The 21,317-nt window shown below is 43.8% G+C and overlaps 1 protein-coding gene across 9 annotated transcripts in view; it reads right to left on the bottom strand.

Annotated features, from left to right (window-relative positions):
- LOC119660390 (dystrophin, isoforms A/C/F/G/H) overlaps positions 1 to 21,317 on the bottom strand; it is a 1,277,654-nt gene that overhangs the window by 1,113,993 nt on the left and 142,344 nt on the right. For 7 of the 9 annotated variants that reach the window (XM_038068919.1, XM_038068914.1, XM_038068921.1 and 4 more), the window contains 6 exons: positions 18,210 to 19,238; positions 4,425 to 4,645; positions 4,194 to 4,361; positions 3,868 to 4,135; positions 2,995 to 3,093; positions 2,746 to 2,917 (listed from right to left, as the gene is read on the bottom strand). In XM_038068919.1, the coding sequence (XP_037924847.1) occupies positions 2,746 to 2,917; positions 2,995 to 3,093; positions 3,868 to 4,135; positions 4,194 to 4,361; positions 4,425 to 4,645; positions 18,210 to 19,238 (1,957 nt within the window). The remainder of the gene's footprint in view (positions 1 to 2,745; positions 2,918 to 2,994; positions 3,094 to 3,867; positions 4,136 to 4,193; positions 4,362 to 4,424; positions 4,646 to 18,209; positions 19,239 to 21,317) is intronic. The other 2 variants (XM_038068920.1, XM_038068923.1) reach the window with 2 other exon arrangements.

Here is a 21,317-nt window from a genome sequence, read left to right as displayed (position 1 = left end):
GTAAACCTTCAAAGTGAGCCACGTAGACATCCAGGATCATCGATTGACAACGACGAGCTGCGTTTGTTAGTCGGATAAGACATACGTCAGTCTGTGAGGGATATTGCAGAGAAACTGGACGTACACTATTCGACAGTTTCCCGGCACTTGCAACAACTTGGAAAGGTGAAAAAGCTCGACAAATGGGTTCTGCATGCAAAACATGGCCCTTCGAAAAGAAATTTGCAGTTCTTTACTCTCCTGCAGCAGAAGCGATCCCTTTTTGCACAGAATAGTGACATGTGATGAAAAGTGGATATTATACGACAATCGTCGCCGACCAGCACAATGGCTAGATGCTGATGAGCCACCGAAGCATATGCCGAGACCGAGCCGCCATTTAAAGAAGGTAATGGTGACTGTTTGGTGGTCTACAGCTGGAGTTATTCACTATTCTTTTTTGGCACCTGGAGAAACGATAAATGCACAGAAATACTGTGCCCAACTCGAGGAAATGCACCAAAAATTCAGTATTCAACGGCCGAGATTAGTCAACAGGGAGCTTGATGGTATGATACTCCTTCACGACAATGCACGACCTCATGTCTCCAGAACCACGATTCAAAAGTTGAACGAATTGCAGCATGAGACTCTGCCTCATCAACTATATTCACCGGACCTTTCGCCAACCAACTACCACTTTTTTAAACATTTGGATCATTTTTTGCCGGAAAAACAATTTAGTAATGAAGAGGCTGTCAAAATTGCCTTCGACGAATTTATCAACCCCCGACAGTTGGACTTCTACGAAACTGGCATACATGCTCTTGAATCTCGCTGGGAGAAGTGCTTTGAATCAACTGGTACCTATTTTGATTAAATAAATAAATTTTTATAAGCTTCACAGTCGTTTGAAATTTTAATATCAAAACGGCCATTTCATTTGCAACAACCTAATAGATTACTGCCGATTGTTGAGAGCCAAGGCGGACTTTCGGATCGGAAGTATGGGTTCCGTAAAGCCAGATCAACCATTGATGTCATCAAATTGGTTATTGGCTTGGCCGAAAATTCCATTCACGGAAAGGGTAGGACCAGCAAATATTGCGTGGTAGTAACCCTGGATGTGAAAAATGCATTCAAATTCGCCAATTGGAATCTAATACGCAAATCCCTAGCGAAGGTTGGTATTCCCGCCTATCTCGGTGCTATCGTCGATAGGTGTTTAACTGAAAGAAGGCTCTGGTATGACACTGAAGGCGGACCCCAGGAGTACGTTGTTTCCGCGGGTGTCTCGCAGGGCTCCATATTGGAACATCATATACAACGATGTACGTCATCTTCCCCTTCCCCGGTGGGTTACGCTGACCACATAGCGTCGGTTGTTGTCGCAAAGCATCTCGAAGATGCTGAGTTATACTCAAGCGAGACAATCAGTGCTGTTAAAACTTGGCTAGAGAGCTCTGGTCTGACACTTGCGGAGGTCAAAACAGAAGCGGTTCTCATCTCTCAACGTCGGAAGAAAAATTACATTACATACAGAATCGGGAATAATATCATCACTTTCAAGCCGACCATCGAATACTTGGGGGTGGTGATAGACAGGAAGCTCAGCTATAAGCAATACGTGCAGTATGTTTACGACAAATCATACACTGTTAGTATTGCCCTGGCTAGGATGATGTCGAACGTGGAAGGGGCCACGGCATACCTCTAGGTTGCTTACAGCCAGGGTGGTGACCTCGATCATGCTCTATGCAATCCCAGTTTGGAGGGAGGCGTTGCAGATGTCACTTAACACCAACAAACTGAGTGCAGTCTACAGGATGAGGGCATGCTCTTCCTCCAGGACTGTCTCAAATGATGCAGCATTCGTCATCTCTGGAATGATGCCGATTGACATATTGGCAGATGAAATGGCGAACATATACAATGCAAAGCCAATCTCTACCTCATCGCAGACGAAGAAGGCTGAGCGCGGTGGGAATGTTCGGGAAAAAGTCGATGGACTCACAGGCTCATTCCTGCAATCAAGGAGAACTTGGAGAATTAAATTGGAGACCTCATTCGACGGTCCAAATTGCGGTGGAGTCCCAAAGCATGTATTCTTCCACTGTCCGAGATTTGTGGAAGAAAGGAGAAATCTAGAGGATACTCTAGGTGTGGTACTGGTACCAGAAAATCTGGTGTTGAAAATGGTAGCACAACAAGAGAACCAGGATGCGGTCAACTCCATGATCACATCTGTCCAAAATAAATTGCGAAAGCCAGAGAGGATGAGAAAAGCGCGGTCACGTACGTCGCGTATAGAACAAAGGTGTCTAAGCTAGAGTGAGCTAGCTCCGCCCCTTGATGTAATACCTTACGGTGGTTCTGTGGAGCAAGAAGGGAATGGTTTTAGTGGATAACAATCCCACACTCTGACGTGCCCAGGCCAGAGTCTTTTGAAAATTTCCACCTTCTCAAAAAAAAAAAAATGGAGTGGACAGACAGACAGACAGTAAACCGATTTTAATGACGTTTTGCTTTACAGAAAACCTTGAAGAGTGGTAGCGTAGCTACACATAAAAAACCTAATCAAAGGCATTTTGCTAAGGAAAACAATGAATCTGTCGAGGGATGAATAGCACCCTGAAAGTAACATCTAGCAGATTCCCGACCCTTTCTGCTGTAATTTTCGGCTAAACGTCCGCACCTTATATCCAATCTTCGTTTTACGTTTTAAGATACAATTAATTAAAAGAATTTAAAAAGATTAAGACTTACCAGATTTCGGGCTGACATTATCGCTGCTGCTACTTCCAGATTGCCCTCCAGGCGAAGTAAGTGTGCCAGTTACAGTTTTCCTGCTGAACTCCGCTGCTTTCTCCTGTTCAGCGCTTAGATTTACAAGCGATGTCTCCACAGAGTCAGCGTGCACCGCCAAATCAACTTTAGCCTAGAATTTAAAGTAGAATAAAAATCAACATCAATTCAGACCATAGCGGACAAAAATCCTCTTGTCATATTCTCTACCTTATCAAGTGCCTCCATCGCCCTCTTTACTTTGCTGGGTGATTTCGACTTATGTGAAAGTGCTGCAGTTAGTGCTAATTTTAAATCGTCTCGGCGATCCTAATATTGAAATTTAAGTGTGAAGTGAGCAAACAACAACAAAATACGTGTAAAATTAACGAGAAAATTTAGCTTCAATATTTCATTACAATCAACAATTTTTAAAAACAACATCTGATGCCGGCAATCGTAGGTGGATCAACAACAAAAACACAGCAAAAGAGCGGGAAATTCTGTTTTTTTGTTTAATTTTGCTACGTAAAAATGACGGAGGGATGTGAAACACTTTTCAGATAATCTAGCGCTATCGGCCCGATCATAGGCTGATTGACCACAAAGGCGACCTGTATACTGTCTGTCAGAGACGATCAACACACCGCCTGGTGCTTTTTAATCTAATTTTAGAATTTAGATTTTTTTTTTGGGAAAAGTACGCTCTGAATATTTTACGGTCAGTGGTGATTGTATGAATGGTCCGCGCTGCGGGGCGTGAATGTGGGTGGAATTTAGGACGGTGCAACGAGGGAAGGGAGCAGAGCGAAGGAGAGGAATGTGTCGAAGGGGAGTTTATGCACTCGAGACTTTTGATTAAGATAACAAACTGTTTTAATAGTATTTGGGGGAAGTTGCGACACAAATTTATTCTAGAGCAATCACAGAAGTACGATAAAATTTGTTAAAGGCTTCTGAGCATATTTAGATCCCTTTCAATAGAATACGACCCGGATCAAATTCCAATGGAAACCAAATGCTACCAACCACCGAGTCAAATACTTCTAAGCTAAAACTAAACATTTGAGCAACTCGTTTGCTCCTTCCTTCCTTCCTACTCACATTAATTTCCAATATTCTCCTATTCAGCTCAATTTCAGAGAACCTGTCCAAAGGCTTCTCAATTAAGTCATAAACTCGCTTCATTGATTTAGTCAACAATTCATCTAAATTAATCTCTTGGCTGATTTTCGACCGGCTCAAATCGCTTGGAAGTTTCTTATCCGACATTACCTTCGATGTCGGGCTATATTGGTTCTGATTATCAATTCGTTCAGTTGGCGATTGCTTCAATAGTTTCGTATTAATATCAGTAAGGACCTTGGGAAGCCTACAAGATAACAAACATGTAATTTAGATTGTGTGATGTTCACGGAAAGGATACTTACTTGGCCTGTTGAACCTCACGGAATTTCTCTCGTAAAAGCGTTTGAGTTTTCATAACGATTTGCGAAAGATTTCCCGATTTTCCGTGAGTTTCCAGGACTAGAGAATCGCCCTGTGAGATTAGAGTAGCTGCATCAGGAGCTATAGACATTTTCAGGTGCTCGATTGCACTGAAATAGATAATAAACATTGAGTTAAGCTTTCAATGTGGTTTAAAGCAATTCAGCACTCACCTTTCGCCATCATCACAGGACTCAATCTTATCCTTTGTGGCCTCCAATTTTCGAATCATATACTTGGCCATTTTGTCGAATTCCTGTACTCTTTGCTCCAAAGAAGACGGATTCTTATATGAATCATAGCGAACTGGAGATGATCCACTACTGATATCGGACGTTGATAGTTTACTTTGCATAGCATTCGTTTTTTTAGCACTGGGACTTTCGATACGACTCTGTATGCGGGTGAGAAGATAGATTAGTAGCCAAATCACAACACTGTTCACTAAATTCTCTCTTGAACAATCAGATCAGGATCACTATTTTCGTCCATTTGTTACAGAATTGTAACACAAATATTGACCATGAAGTCCTTTAGAAGCCTACAAAGTTTACCATTTGTAACTACAGAAAAATGTCTAAGAAAACAGGCATAACAACCCTCAATATACGAATACAAATAAAAATCTTGGCAGATAAGATCTTTCTGGCTTACATAAAAGACGGCGGCCTGGTCTGATTATGGTTCAGGCTAAAGTTGCATCATTCGGCAAATCCTCACACGATCTCCTCGTGGTGGCCGCTGGAAACCGTCTTCGGAGTGTCTAGGGTCGGGCTGGGAGTGGGCTCATCCAAATGACGAGGATCCACTTGTCTGCTGGTCATGTGTTAGGGGCAAGTAGATCTGGCGGGGGGATGGACTGAAGCAACAGCCCGGGCATCGTGGTCCCTGCACCAGAGAAGATGCTAATAGGACCCCAAGCCAAGGTAGAACTGCATACGCCGAGGGCTACGTGGCCAATGGGGAGCTTGGTCTTTAGTATGCGAACTCTGAATACCTTGGGCACCTTCAGTTTCAAATAAGACCCTTACACTGGTAGTCGTGCCAGCCAGGGTGGATATTCTTCCCGGACTACTCGTGCGAACTGCGAAGCACTTCAGCGACATGGCCAGGAGCCACTTACGTGTAGCGCTGACGGATGGCAATTTTGCTAGCGCTGGAGGTGTGGACTTGTGTTGAGGCCAGGCTGTCGGGCATGGTCTATGAGCATCTCCTGGACACCGGAGGCAAACACCCGGGATTCATCCCCCACTTTGATTCATCTCAGGTGGTCAGTGGATTCCACGTAATAACTTGCATGGACCAGTTCTCTAAGGACTTTTTCGGTTCGTGTGTCGCTAAGATCAGCGACGCGTTAAGCTCAAGATCATCCCTTACGACGAGATTCCCATGAGACCGGTCGCTCGCATCTGATTGCCGAAGATTCGCATGGATAAGGACAAGCTCGTCTAATTTCTGCGCCTTCACAACCCCGGGATTCCCATGGACAACTGGGTTGTTATCACGGAGGAGGAACCTCAGACAAACAACCAGCCTGTACTACTCCGTATAAACGAGGAGTGCTTGGAGGCAATGACAAAGACCGACTACATAGTGTTTTTTGGAGTCAGGAATGCAAAGGTAAAAGTGTTCCGCTCTGCAAAACCGGAGGACGACCTAGACCCAATCGACGCCACCAACGAGCTGTTGGAGGAGATGACGATCAACGGTCCGACGCGGATTGACGAACCCCCCATGCAAGCAGATCATGCTGAGGGTAACGCAGATAAATCTGCAGCACTCGCAGTGCGCCTCGGCTAATCTACTTGTCTTCCTCTTAGAGGAAGACATCGACATCGCATTAATAGAGGAGCCCTGTGTCGGAAGCGACCGAACCATCAAAGGGATCCAAAGCAAATATTTTAATTTATTCCACAGCACATGAGACGCTTATCAGGATAGAGCTAGAGCATGTATTCTTGCGAGGAAGAGTCTGCACGCTTTCCTGTGCCCGGACCTGAGTTCCAATGACCTAGTCGTGGTCAAGCTGGAGCAGGCGGGGGCAGAGAACGTGTATATTTCCTCGGCTTACATGGCTCACGGCCGATCAGCTAAGCCAGAAGAACTACAACATCTTACGAACACCATAGCAACAAAGACAGCCAACCCGCTGATAGGCTGCGACGCTAAAGCAAGGCATACGCCTTAGAGCAGCTCCGAAATCAACGAAAGAGCTGAGTAATGCTTTGATTTTATCATTAGTTCAAATCTATCAGTGTGTAACAGGGGCAGTACACCAACCTTCCATTTCCCCTGCTCCGAGAACTGTGACGGTTGGAAGGAGGTCCTTGATATCACCCTAATAACCGACAATGGGATTCTTAGGGAGAAGGACTGGAGAGTGTCTGACCAGAGATCCTTCTCTGATCACAGTTGGATACTTTTCAGTCTAGATCTCGCCGCAGAAGTCTCCAAGTCCTTTAGATACCCCGGAAGGATCGACTGGAGAACGTTTGGCCAGGTAATTAAGAACAAACTTTTCGTTGCGCAAATTGGTAAGACTGGCACAACAGATGAACTGGAGTCAAAGGTCGGGGCTCTGAAAAAGACATTCGATACCGCCTTTAAAGTCTCGTGCCCTACTAAGTACAGCAAAAAGAGCCTGCCACCGTGGTGGAATGAAGATCTCTCCAGCCTCAGGAAGCTGACCAGAGAAATCTTCAACATTTTCCACAGGCAAAAATACTGGCAGCCATATAAGGACTGCCTGAAGAAGTACAAGTCGGCCACCAGGACCGCCAAGAGGGGTTCTTGGTTGGTCTATTGTCAGAACATCAAAAGAACAAGTAAATCCGCGAGGCTCAGTAAGATTCTGTCCAAGGAACATAAGAGCCCATCCTTTCTTAAAAAGTCGGAAGGCTCCTCGACGGAATCTTCTAGTGAAACCTTGGAGCTGCTGGTTTAAACGCATTTTCCCGCCAGCGAGGAGGACTGTGAGTCAGAACCTTGCTTGGAGGCTTTGCGGCCACCCCAGCTGTGCGAGATTATCAAATCGGTAATTACCGAGGATAGGATCGGCTGAGCTACAAACAGCTTCTCCGCATACAAATCTCAAGGCCCAGCTGGCATAATGCCAGTCACGCTACAGAAGCAGCAGGAAAGGGTTGTGTCGTGGCTTGTTGAGATTTACCGGAGCTGTATCTCTTTAGGATACGTACCGCAGTCCTGGAGGCGCGCACGAGTGGTTTTCATACCGAAAGCGGGCAGACGCGCTCATAAGTCCGCGAAGGACTTTCAACCATTCAGCCTGACCCCTTTCGTGCTGAAGACCCTAGAACACGTCCTGGACATTCACTTAAGGACGATCATGGAGAAAACGCCTTTCTCTAAATCCCAGCATGCCTATCTCAAAGGAAAATGCACAGAAACCGCTCTCCACGAAGTAATTGGCACGGTTGAGTGATCGCTGCAGTACAAGCAGTATACCCTTGCTGCTTTCTTGGATACAGAGGGAGCTTTTAAAAACGTTAGTACCAACCCCATCAAGGAAGCCTTGACCGGTATTGGAATGGAGGGGTATCGCACACATTGGATTATATCTATGCTAAGTACCAGGATAATCCAGTCGGATCTGGGAGGCAACCACTTCACCAGAGCTGTGAACAGAGGCACACCCCAGGGTGGCGCCATCTCACCAGTGCTCTGGTTAATAGTAATGGACAAAATTTTACGTATATTGGAGAGCAGAGGGGTGAAGGTGGTGGCGTATGCCGACGACTTCATGATATTAGTATCAGGGATGTTTCTGTCCATTATGAGCGACATCAAGGTGGGAGCGTTGCGAAAGGTGTGCCTGTGGGCCACAAGATGCGGACTCAGCATAAATCCAACCAAAACGCAACTGATGCCATTCACCACCAAGACAAGGATATCTGAATTCCATTTACCACGGCTGAATGAACAAAGATTGTTTTTTTCCTCTAATGTAAAGTATCTGGATGTAATCCAGGATCCTAAGCTAAATTGGAGATTGAATATAGAACTGAAGGCCTGTATAGCCTTCTATGCCTGTAAGAGAACCTTTGCAAAGAAATGGGGTCTCCGGCCGAGGATGGTTCTCTAGATGTACACCGCTGTAGTGCCTCCGATCCTAACGTACGGCTCTATTGTATGGTGGCAGGCTTGGAAGAAAAAATACAATAGAACGAAGCTTAATAGGATTCAAAGAACCGCGTGTGCAGGTGCTACTGGGGCTCTGCAGTCCTGCCCGGTAGATGCTCTCAATGTACTCCTGCATCTCATCCCCCTAGACCTCCACATTAAATATGTTGCAGCGGGCAGTGCCGTCAGACTACGTGAGTCCTGATGCTGGGCAGCGAAGTCCTACGGCCACAGTAACATCCTAGATGAAATACCTCGGGAAATCTGGGCATCCCCCACAGACTATGTCACACGCCAGCTGAACTTCACGAGAAACTTTGCTGTGGACCTTCCAACCAGGGCAAAGTGAAAGACCGGCGGTGTGTTGCAAGACTATGATACAGTATTCTTTACGGACGGATCAAAGATGGCCTATGGAGTCGGCGCGTGGGTTTTCTTGAATAAACACGGTGTATCTAAGTCGTACGATTCCCCAGGTTTCGCCAGTGTATTCCAGGCGGAAGTAGAATAGAGTCAGACAGTGTACACTGGGTAAACCATTCCTTGAAGACCTCAGAGAAATTTGTAGCTGCAGGGTGGGAGAGCTGCATTCCTTCGTGAATGCTACGGACTGGCTCTGAAGAGCCGGCTGGACTCTGCCTCCCTGCTCCCATAACGACAATCACGGTCTTAGCGCTAATTGGGCTCCTCGGAGCGGCCACTGATACCTACCTACATAAAAGACGGTATAACTATGTTTGTCAAGCGGAAGTTTGCTATTTCCGCTAGGAACAATATGGGTAACATTCATCTATAAAATCGCTTAATCAGGTTATCTGCAGCTGGAAAGGATCAGAATCAAAGACATAGGGAATTGGCCGGCGAAGCTTAAAATTTTATGCATGCCATGCGGAAAGTGGAGCATATCAAAACCAGCTGAGCGAAGCTCAATGAGAACGGTGATTGATATGCCCAAATATGATTGCATTTAAGGTAGCGGCCAACTTCTATTTAGTCATGTTGGTGAAAACTTTTAAAAGGTGATGTAAAAAAGGATTAGAAAGCTCGAAATGCAAGACAAACCTGATTGTCCATTAGTAAGGCGGGTCAGTGATGTATGTAATATCACAGAAATAATATCTTCTCAGAGTGTAATACAACATTATTATCAACGAGCGCTATACAAACACCACAACAGCGCCCCCTCATCACTAATCTTTCTCTTGTGATAAGTGATGTTTAGTAATGATGTTGCCAATGTGATATCACATCAAAGAACATCACCAAGTAATATTGTCATTCATTCGGTACATTACACCTTCCTTAGTGTAGTACATGATTTTTGTTTTGCTTTTTTCTCTTTCAGGAAAGGTAAGTTCACACATTCATTGCTTACTCGAAGCTGCCATTAAAGGGTTTGAAGAGGCAGTTCACACAAAGAAAAATAAGAAGATGCTAGGTCCCAGTGGTATTCCAGCAGAAGTATATACTCTAATGTTCCAGCATCGGGCAGACCTACTGATCGGCACGTTCAACGCTTCCCTGAAGGAGTACGTTTTGCTTGCTGGGGACTCGGGACTTATCAGAAAAACAGAATGGTAACCATGAGTTCCCGTCTGCATACTAACCGCTGCGTATGCTTGATACGGTCGCATAACAGCTTGAAAGGCTCATCAGGAGTCGCTTCACTGGAGCGCAGCGGGTAACTTGCTGTTTGCTTTTAGAGCAGGAAAATCCACTAATGCACTCCTCGTGGAGTGCCAAGCGATCTTTTGGGAGCATTGAAGTATTATGTGAGAGATCGCTCCCTACTGGAACGCTTCCTACGATAGGCTTTCCATACGCGACATACCAAAAGAGTCGTTATTGGTCGGTTACGCGGATGATGTTACAGCACTCGCTGCCGAACGCGCTGTTGAACACGTGTAAATTAGATTTGACCTACTGAAGCGACAGATAAGCGGACAGATAAATGCTCATGATTTCAGTATTCCACAGGAAAAACCAAAGTAGTCATGTTGACCCAAAAAGAAGCCCAGACGTTTCACGTCATATCCATCGGCAAATTGGTTATAGAGTCAAAAGCAATTATTAGCTTATATTATAGGGTCAATACTCGATTCGAAGAACGCCTTAAGTTGACTTATAACGAATGTTGTGGGTCCTATTTCTACCAGGAGATCTTTTTCTTATCAGACAAGGAGGTGTGTATCGTAAGCACCTTACTCACCACCTGCGTCTATGAATGACACACAGAACCGACCGTGATGGCGATCACAAGAATCCCTGTTAACCAACGTAAAGAGCGGAGGAGACTCAAAGATGGTTGATGGTGAAGAACAAATCGAAAGGATAGTTGGATTGATTACCCCTTACCCAATTTCCAAAGGACATGAAGGTTTTCATTCTTACCTGCACAAAATAAGGAAGGTAGGATCCCCTGACTGTATGCTCTCCTATAGAGTGGTGGACGACACCAATCACACCTTTTTCTGATGTGCGATGTAGAATGAGATTAGTCAGCAACTTTATACACACAGGAGAGCTCTCTCCCAAGAATATTGTCAGAGAGATGCTAAGGACTGCTTGCAGATTGAGTCGTGTTACGGATGGCAAGTGTTTCCTTGAACTAACAATTCTGTCGTCTTAACGGCGATAATTGAAGGAATATTTGGGTGGTCCTTGCTGTCGCAAAGATAATAGCTAAAATAATCCTTGAACGTATTAACGTTTTGGGCATAGCACCCAAGCAGGGGTCCGTGGACCAAAAAACATGGAAGTAAGTTGCCCTCCATTTGGTCAGGTCCAACATCAAGTGGATGTGGATTTAGGATCTCTCATATTCCAAACAAAAATCTAGCTTTAGCCTAGCTTAGGCTCAAACTATTTGCGGTTAAAATTGGATATAATTCGCATCTTTGTCGTGTTTTTGCGATTATACGAAGGAGCCTTTTCCACCTCTTGCCACTTTCGATCACGTTGCTCCCAGGGCAGAGGTGAGGCAGCGTCTGATGAGTTGCCTCTGCCCTGGATGAAACCGTTAGTCTGTTTTCTTTTTGATTGAACCACGTTGGTCAGTATTCAACGGGTCTCAACCAATTGCTTACTTTTGAATTGAATAAAAAATGCAACTACCCAAAAAAGCAAGGTGGGAACTATTTGATACGAGTTATCGTCGGGGTTTACATGCCTGCTCTAACCCAAGTGCAAGAAGCTTAATCAAGTCATGAGGATCATATAGGATATCGTAATGATGTAGAGCTTTTTGACTCAATGTACGCTGAAGTAGCCTGATGTATTTAAAATACTTCTGATTTCCTTTTGAAGCTGATGTCCACAAAAAATACTAGATTTTTCCGAAACAGTTAATCCTACAAACAAATCAACCTAAACGACAGGGAAAAATTGCCATTTCTCGCTTTCCTGTTTCCTTATTTTTCGTAACTTGGTAAACTTGCAGTTCTGATCACGAAACGCTAGAAGTAGAAGAATCGTATCCAGATACCTCTTTTGCAAGCTTACTTCTGGCAAAGACTCACCACTAAGTCAAGGAGGCCTAACTATAACAAGATACAATCGCGAGAGCTTTTGGGTCAGACGCGTACGAATACGAATTATGGCGGTCTGCACGGAGGGCTGACCTATAGGGGGTCATGTCACCGGGCTCGGCATACCCTACAACTCGCATTGCCTAGCACTAAGTAAAACCAGGTTGTGACATTCTTCTTTGAATGTCTTAAAAAGATGCAGATGCAGGACGGGAAAGCTGCTACCCTTCGTGAATGCCACGGGTTAGCTATGAAAATCTGAGCCGGCTGGATTCTGCTCCCCTTTCTCTTCCGAGAAGAGTTATGATCTTAGCAAACTTTTGTTTGAGAATCGAGGGATTCCTAAGTCTGCCATCCACTTGATGGCGGACCGGAACAGTTAGAAAGCAAAATATTTCCACCGTTGTGATCCACGGACGAAAATGCAATTAATACAATTTTTGCAAATTGGGTGCTTGCCCAAGAACGACGGTTCCGTGGACCACAACCACAGCTTCCCCTGTGCAACGCTCCCTCTGTTTTGTAAAACTCGAGGAAACGAAGCATATTTCGTGATCCCCAGTAAAAAGTCAAACAAATCCGCTAAGATTGTGGAAACAAACAGATGGAATCGGTAGCGAAAAGTGGAGTTCTAGCCAACATCCACGATATTATTTAGAATTCAGGAAAGAGGAACCAAATTCTTAATCACGAATTTAATAGAGTTGAGGAGCGGAGCTGCAAATTGGCAATAGGCTGAGGGTCTAAAAATTGAAAAAATTAGAGAAAAATCGTAAAAATTCAGGAGAGAGAAAATATAGAGGAAAATATGAGGGGCTTCGCGCAGATCAAACACAGGAAATACTGTCATTCCATGCAGAAAGGTAGTGAAGTCCTGCAAGGATCCAATAAGATACCAATCCGAGCTACATATTTCGGTACCGTTCGCGGCGATCGCGTCTTATTAGTGAAATGACAATGGCTCCGATGTCGATTAGGGAAACCTGGTGATTGCGAAACTCGAAACAGAAGAGGGCGTTTGCGATAGATGCCTCATCTAGCCTTACTTTCTTCCATTGCAGAAGCAACTCATCAAAGGCTGCCTCACCTCCAGTCTAACACCAACTATGAAGATGTGTCCCTCAACTCCTAAACAAAAAACAGGAAAACAAATTTTTTTATGGGTGATCCTTTTTCGCGGCGACAACAAAGCGATTGCAATGTCAACACAAATTATTTTTCAAGTTTTGCGACGTTTTAGAGGCCGAGGACGAGAGGCATCAAACGAGCTCGAAGGATCACAGACACGGGGTACTCTCGGAAAAATAGGTCTCGTGGCAATTATGTCGAGATCAGCATAAAGCAATTAAGGACTGTGAGGGGAGAGGGAAGGCTATTGATGAAGAACAAAAATAGCAGAATGGAACCTTGCGATACACTAAAGGAGTTGCATAGGGAGAATGGGATATGCAACCACAAAATTAACGCGGTAAGAATGGTTAGAAAGGTAGAATGCGAGCCATCTAATGAATAATAAGAAAATATTAGGCGAGGAGAGTTGGGCCAAAACTAACGTATGATTAACAAGATTAAAGGCCTTAGAAAAATCTGTGTAGACAGCCAAGAATTTAGACACCTGACCAGGAAGTTGCTGAAATCTGATAGGTTGGTAAAGATGGACCGACGATGGAACTGAGCTCATGCTATACATTTAAGGATAGTCTTAGTATGACAAGAATTAAAACATAGGCAGACATTTATAATCCTCCAACCCCCCACTATCCCGCCCTAAATAAGTACTAAATTAACTCCAAAATAGGAAAAAAAACATTTAATTTCCATGTTTTGAACAGAATTAGCCCTAAGACAAGATGAGAGCCTCAACATCTCCTTGTCTCATTTATCTTTCTTGAGCAAAGTAGTTACACTGCCGATCTGTTTATAAGGACTGATCATTGGTAGTGGCGAGTATGACAGTATGACTTGTCAATAATCTACTTTCACACTTCAAGAATATGCTCTGGAGAATGAGGTCTTAAGGATTGAGGCAACCGTATCCAGTAATTCGAAATAGAGCCCTCCAGAAAGGAGAAGAGAAAAAAAATGTCTCTCCAAAAAAAGATTGCAAGCTCTCTGCTTTTGGAAGACCTCGCTTCCCGAACCTTGTAAACGGCACAGGTAAGAAGTGGCCTGAATGGTTAATGAGCTTATCGTAGTCTAAGTATTTGAACCTTTGCGCCTTCCACTCGCCCAATGTTACCTAATGAGAGGTCGTCTGTTTGGCGATCTTTTTTTCAAGAATGGACAACTGCACATCGAGCCCGGGAGCTCTCAATTCTATCAGTCACAAAAAGACAGCTTCCAGTACCCATTTTTGGAAATCTACCCCACAGTTACCTTTAACTAACTTTCGTCGAAACTACCAATCAAACAGGAAGCTAGAATATCAGGCTGATTCGAAAAGGCTTTTAAGTGAAGACTGGTTTTTTCATGTTTAACAGTAGTACGGAAGTAGACTCGTTGCAGTACACACTCAAGCCCCAGAAGGCGGCTTAAGACCCTCCATTCAATGGAACTGTATTCATTAAAGATTTCAAAGAGGTTTCAATTATTCACCTGTTTCTTTAAAAACTGCACTTAGAATGGAACCCAGCCTATACTAGTGGAGTCAATAACATAAGCAAGCACAACCCAAACTGAACTGTTGTCAATTGGAAAGGGAACATTCAGTCTACCAATGAACTATGAATATCTGATCTAGATCAATTCTTCTTTCTGATTAACTTTGTCCAAGCTTACGATCAAGGAGCAAATCGTGCTTGGAAAAATTAATTGCATGATGCATATTGAAAGCAGATTCCTCAAACAAGGAGCCTTCAATCCTTGGACAACATTTCTATATTAGAAGACTGACAATAACAAAGGTTGAACTCATCGTAAAGTTATTCATGTCTCCGTCAATTATCCGCCCAAAGTGGGCGTTTTTCTCAAAGGCTCATGTAAACCCTTGTAGCATTTCATTTCTAATCAATCGCATCACTGGCATTTCTGGTGTTCTCTACCGGCCATCATGCGACACTAAGAGGTTCATCAGCCGTATCTAAAAGTTAGGATGACACAGGTCAAACAAGGTGACTTTGTTGAGAAGCTCTTTTGAAATCGTAAAGGACGACTTAAATAAAGTGCTCTGAAATGGAAATAGAAACAAGCTGGGAAACCAGAAGCTAAACGCTTCAGGTATGAAAGGTTTTGTGTATTTTTTATATAAGCAAGTCCCATATGGACCTAGCTCGTAATGCCCATGCGCATTTAGTTTGTCAGACCATTCACTTTAGTATGATACTGACATTCAAAGTCTTGAAATGGAGAGTGTTTTGAGGCCTCCTCCGAGTCCTTGAAGTAACTGACCCTTTTTGGATCACCGCACTCCTCTCCTTTGCAGTGAATGTCAAAACTAATATCGGTTTCGAACCGAAACCTTTCATTTGATACCCCATATGACTATACTCGGGGAAAAACATTTTACACATCTCATGTGCATGTATGGGGACCCTCCTTAAACTCAACGTTGAACTACCTTACTCATTACATGCAAATGGATTCACACTGACTAGAACTTAAAACGGGTGAAGACGGAGGTGAAGGCCGACAGAAGAAAATCCAAGCGTTACTAGGTGATACAGCGGCGACTAAAACGAGCAAGGATTCGGTAGTGATCAAATGCACGGATTCGGATGAAGTCACTGCAAAATCTTAGATCTGCGCAGCATTCCAGTTCCAATTAGGCTTACAGACAGTGAGCGAGACTAATGTGTTACGGTTTAGGAGAGCGTATGTTGACTTATAGATAGCGTCGATAAGCCTTCCTATCGAAGCAGCAGAAACGGCGATTTCAGCAGAGAAAATAGGTGTTGATTGGGTAGTCTGCGAACTACGTGAAAAGAATGCAGTACAAAATGCTCTAAGTGCTGGCAGTTTAGCCATATAGCGTAAGCATGCACTAGCCCCTAAGACAGATCCAAACTATGCCGCAAATGCGGGCACCTAGGCGAGATCAGTGATGCGCTAGCCAAGGATCCGCAGTTGCACGTCAGCGCAGAGTGAACACACAGCTATCATCTTCCAAACCTCCATAGAAGTAATCAACAAATTTGAGGTAATTTTGAAAGATATTTTATTGTCAGGAAGCGCAAAAGGCAAAGTTTCAGAAGCCGTGCAAAAACTGCAGCGAGCATACGATGCCCCCGTGAATCGGCGAAGGACGGAATTCCAATTTCTGGTGGAATGAAGAAATCGAAGGATAGCGGAAAAATTGTCTAAGACCAGGAGGCACTCCCAGCGCAGAAGAAACCGACTTGAGTTCATCCCGAATATTGCCTTAAAAGTGGCAGCCAGGAGAGCACCAAGTATGTTGGCCCAAGTTTTCAGGGCATGCCTAAAGAAGTAGTATTCTCCGAGCAATGCAAGCTACAAAAGCTAATACTCATTCCCGAGTCAGGCAAACCATTGGGTGACCCCTTCTTATATAGACCGGTATGTCTGATCAACACCATCGACAAACTATTCGAACGAGTGATATACAATAGGTTACTTCCAATTGCAGAAAGGGAAGAAGGCCTTTCTAACAAGCAATTCCGATTTAGTAAGGGTAGGTCTGACACAGTCTGTAATAGAAGAAGGTAAATGGTGTGCAGTAGTAACACTAGTTGTGAAGAATGCATTTAACTGTGCAAAATGAGAAAAAAATCATCAAGACACTAGTCAAACTACAGGCCCTGATTTACATCGTACACATGGTTGTCGAATTTCCCCTAGGGAGAAAGGGTTATTGCTCCGATGATGAATTGAAAATATTCCCAATAACTTGTGGTGTACCACAGGATAGTGCCCTAGGTTCCTTGCTATGACTAATTATGTAGGATGAAGTGTCAAAACTACGCCTTCCCAACAGCCATTGGCTTTGTGAAGGATATTGTAAATGATGCCTAGACGAGATCGAGGTTTACGCAAAAGAAGCGATATGAGAGACCAATTCTTGCCTAAAAAATTCTGGCCTACTACCGGAATGAAACAACCGTGAAAATTAACTCAACTAAAGCGTCTTCCATCGGTGTTACATTGATGGGCCAAACAAAGCCGACGTCTTCTTCTCTCAAGGATAGTCTTTTGTGGTACTAGAGTACGCAGCTCCAGTATGGACAACTGTGCTGAAAAATAAACCACACTGTAGGAAACTAGGACTTGTGTATCGGCTAAGTGCACTCCAGACATGCCGTGCTTACCGAAGGTTTGCTGCGCACCGGACAAGATTTGAGGCTGCCTTATCACCTGCTGACTTATCATCTGAAAATGTAGAGTTCATGCTGGAGTCATCAGAGGCTTGGAAATAGGTCAAAAAAGTGCTGGCAGGAAGAATTCCGAGAAAAAGAAGAAGATACAGTCCTGCGATGCAATGCTTTAGAGCAGTCGAAGGAAAGAAGAAAGGGAGAGAGCCACCACGAGCCGCAGTTAGGAACTGATCCAGTACCGCCACGCAATGCTTTAGAGCAGTCCCGCGGGAAGAGTGGAAAGAGAGAGAGAGGCGGTTTTAGTAAGTAAAAGTCTCACATAACTTCAGAACAACGATGAAGAAAAGACAGGCAGACAGAATACCAATAATTACATACTAAGATGCATTTTCACCTCACGGTCAAACTATCCAAAAATAGAGTTCCACAGGATTTTAAAGTGGGACGTGAGGTATACGCATCTATTTCCAATCTCTTTAGACATAGATTGAATCTGTAAACACAATCGGCCCCCGCTGCGAATATTACAGTCATCTTGGCCAATCATAAGTGCAGGCTCAACATTTATATCACTTAATAAAAAACTACTACCCCTCCAAGTTCGAAGGCGCAACTCGACGCCTTTGGAATCAAACGGAGTTCAGCGTGTGGAAATCTCTCAGAGCCACCAATTATAAATATGCGGACCGAAAGCAGTACAAGATTACTCCAGAAAAGTAAAGTGTTCATAATACAAGAGACCATCGTTTCGATTTTTTTTTGTGAACTCCAGTAACTTCTAGTTCCACCAAAAATCTCAAAAACCTCTGAATTGAAAGAAAATCCTTATTGAATTTCATGGTCATCCTTAATGATCCAAAAATCCAAAAATTTATGATCCTGATCCAATTGAAGCTACTGTCAAACTTTCATCTTCAAGCAATACTCAAAAACCAAATCCAAAATCAATCTACTTGCACCAACGCTATATAAAAAAATTTACAACAAACAAACCAAATAAAAATTGTCAAAAAAAAATCATTACCGTATCACTATCAGACTCTAGACCAGGAGCAAGCTCTAAAGAAAATCTTGGTATGTCCTCATCTTCGGAAAACACAAGTGGTTCATCGAAATTCTCCTTATCCTGACTATAAAAGCTATCGCGAATTGCACTGGGAGAAAGTGGTATACCAGCATCACGTGGGCTTGGACGTGCCTTCTTCGGTTTCGATCGTGGCATCTTCTCCTGATCCAGCTCCTCTTCCGAATCGCGAAGTAAATCACGTTCGTTCTCCAAACGTTTTCGTTTCTCCTCAAAAGAGATTCGCTGTTTTTCCACTCTCAGCACTCCACTATCAGACGGTCGGATCTCAACTTCATCAGCCAAGTGAGGATCAGAAGTGTCAATGTCTTTCTCGAACTCAATTTTTGTGTCCTCTTTATTGCCCCCACTTTCGTCCAGATGCAAGGACGAATCGGTATCCGATGTATCCTCCGAGGCATCGATTATGTGAACGGTTTCAACGTACTCAGGTTCGAAGGTATCAACACTTTCAAGGATGTTGATCGTATCGACGATTTCTCCAACTTTCGGGTCAAGATTCTCCGATTCATCGACTTCGACATTTTGGACCACAGACATTTTTTCGTTTCCTAAATTCTTCTCGCGTATCGCGACTACCGAGAAGTCCTGCTGCTGTTGTCTGCGGGCGCCACGTGAAGACCGCTCGGCACGAGGTGGAAGCTCGCTATTCGCTATAGGTTTATTCTTCGAAATATCAGAGAATAACGAACTGGACTCAGCCAATCGGAAGGTTGTGGGCAACAAATCCGGCAAGACGTTACGATTGTTATCCATTGTTGGAGATGATGCTTCTGCTTTTGGACTAGCTGCTCTCTCACTGGAAGCCTGCTCGTCTGTCACACCGTTACCCATACGTTCGCTGGTATTCTCGTTAGCTGAAGGAGTCCTGGCGCGCCTTTGCCGAACTGTGTCACTCACTACTACAATTTCGGTATCCGCATCCTGGCTCTCCTTATTTTCAGCCGCATTCCGTTGATTAATCGCGTCCTATTCATTCGAAGAAACATGATCTTTGTAGCAAGAACGTCTTCGGATTATATCTTACGCATTAGCTTAAGTAAATTTTGAAAGATGTCCCGATAATGTGTTTGCTAAATATTTGAACCATGAACCGGAATAAAAGCTCCATGAAATGATAGGTCTCCGCAGGATAGACACAAAGCACATAAAGGACAGAACTTGAAAGATATCGAGGCTCTGGGCTCTCTGGGAACCAACGACATCAATCATCAAAATCTTAGTCTAGGACAAAACATAATTTCCAGATATTGAGATGAATTCACTGAAGATATATGTACAGATCCGTTTCCCTATTATAATTACAATACCACCAAAAATGAGGTTAATCCAGCGTGATTGTCTTATGATAAAACCATACAAAAATTCTCCGTTACCCCTAGTCTAGGGTTATCCTTTTTCCGTATGTAAAGTTTCGAATGATCTACTTGTGTTTTCGATATATCAAATTGTGGTTTTAGTTAAGGTCCGACATTACTTGACGTGTACAAACTTTGTCTAGGACTACCAAGATTTTTGAAGCTAATCGAAAGATACGGGAAAAATGGAAATAAAATATAAACAAATTGTTAGTCACAATAAATAAAACAAAACACAATCTAAAAGGGACTAGATACTATCAAACAAATTCTCTAAGTACGTCTACTTTGACTGAGCTAATTTTGTCTACTTTACATTTTGTAGGCCCGCAAAATTTATCTATTTCAAAAGAGATCAACCAATTACTCTACCACCTTTCAACCTCTATCCCTCCTTCGTCTCTTCATTCTGCGATAGGAAACCTCCCTGGGATACCTAAGATGACAGCGAACATCCTTAAAATATTGACCAATTTTTCGACTTGGAAGAGCACCAAGTATGGATTCTCCCCATTTCAGAAGTGTGACGTGAGGCCATGAGAGTGAAGTTTGCTGTCTTGGAGTCAAAACAAAGGTATCCAGCGACTTATAAACCCAAAGGTACATTCGGCTTTGTCAAGATGTTGAGTGATCGAAATTGATCTCAAAAATACCTCCTAGATTGCTACTACTGTTACTTAGAGTAGGGAGGAGGAATATAGCTTCTTGGGAGCCAGCCTATCTCCAGAAGCTAAGCCATATACCAAGACCGTTAGTGGGGGCAACAGGCACATCCAGAGCTAGGTGACAATATTATTAAGAAAACGCTACGGATCTAGACCGAGGTGTCGAAAAAAATCTTCCCCAATCCAAGGTGTTCTGCAAACAATGTCAATTGGATAGTTTGCGGTCGGGGGTGGCTGACTGTATCCGAAAGTGGCCTCATTGATACCTAGTCGGCTCAGTAAGTAAGCTTGACCTTACCGTGCTATGGGAGGCTATAACACGGCGGAGATCCTAATCCTCATACCTGTGGGAATCAAATGAACGAGCAATTAATAAAAGAGAAAAGGCAAAAACAAACACACGGGACCCCGTACCGCACACACTGCTCCATCAGGTGAAAACAGATCTACGCAGTACTGAGAACCAACTGACTACACTCAAGAGTGGAAAAGTTGGGGCGTTAAGTAGTGGAACCAACAAAATCTTGGCCTACTGCGAAGACCGTAACCAATAAAGATCGCTGCTCAAAAAGCAGGAATCAGCAAAAGTACATCTAAAGTTAGCATACCAGACGTCAAGGAGACAGGCCTCAGTAGTGCAGATGCCAAATGGTATCTGCCCAACCTGGAGGAAAACCTGAAACCAGAACAGGCCCCTAGGAAGACTCAGCATAGGCCTAAACCTTCAGCATCAGAACGAAAGAAAAGGCGAACAGCGTAGACCAATTCACAAGAGTGAAATGCTCCCAAAAAAACCCAAATCCGAACTCAAGACGGATGAAATCCAGGAAGGCTAGTGCGGTGAAGGGGCTTCGACAGGCCATAATGCAGGAAGTTATTCAGGAGCAAATACTCACACGTGAGGAGCAAGAAATCATCCGAATAGTGATACTTCAGGACCCCTGGGTGTACCGGGGGTAGATTTGTGGTCTGCATAGAGGAAGCATATAGATTATTTGGGATTCCTCTTGTCAGAAAACAAAAAC

This window comes from Hermetia illucens, chromosome 6 (assembly GCF_905115235.1).
Source record: "Hermetia illucens chromosome 6, iHerIll2.2.curated.20191125, whole genome shotgun sequence".
Taxonomy (NCBI): domain Eukaryota; kingdom Metazoa; phylum Arthropoda; class Insecta; order Diptera; family Stratiomyidae; genus Hermetia; species Hermetia illucens.
The sequence above is the reverse complement of the archived record's forward strand: the minus strand, read 5'-3'. Positions and strand labels throughout refer to the sequence as shown.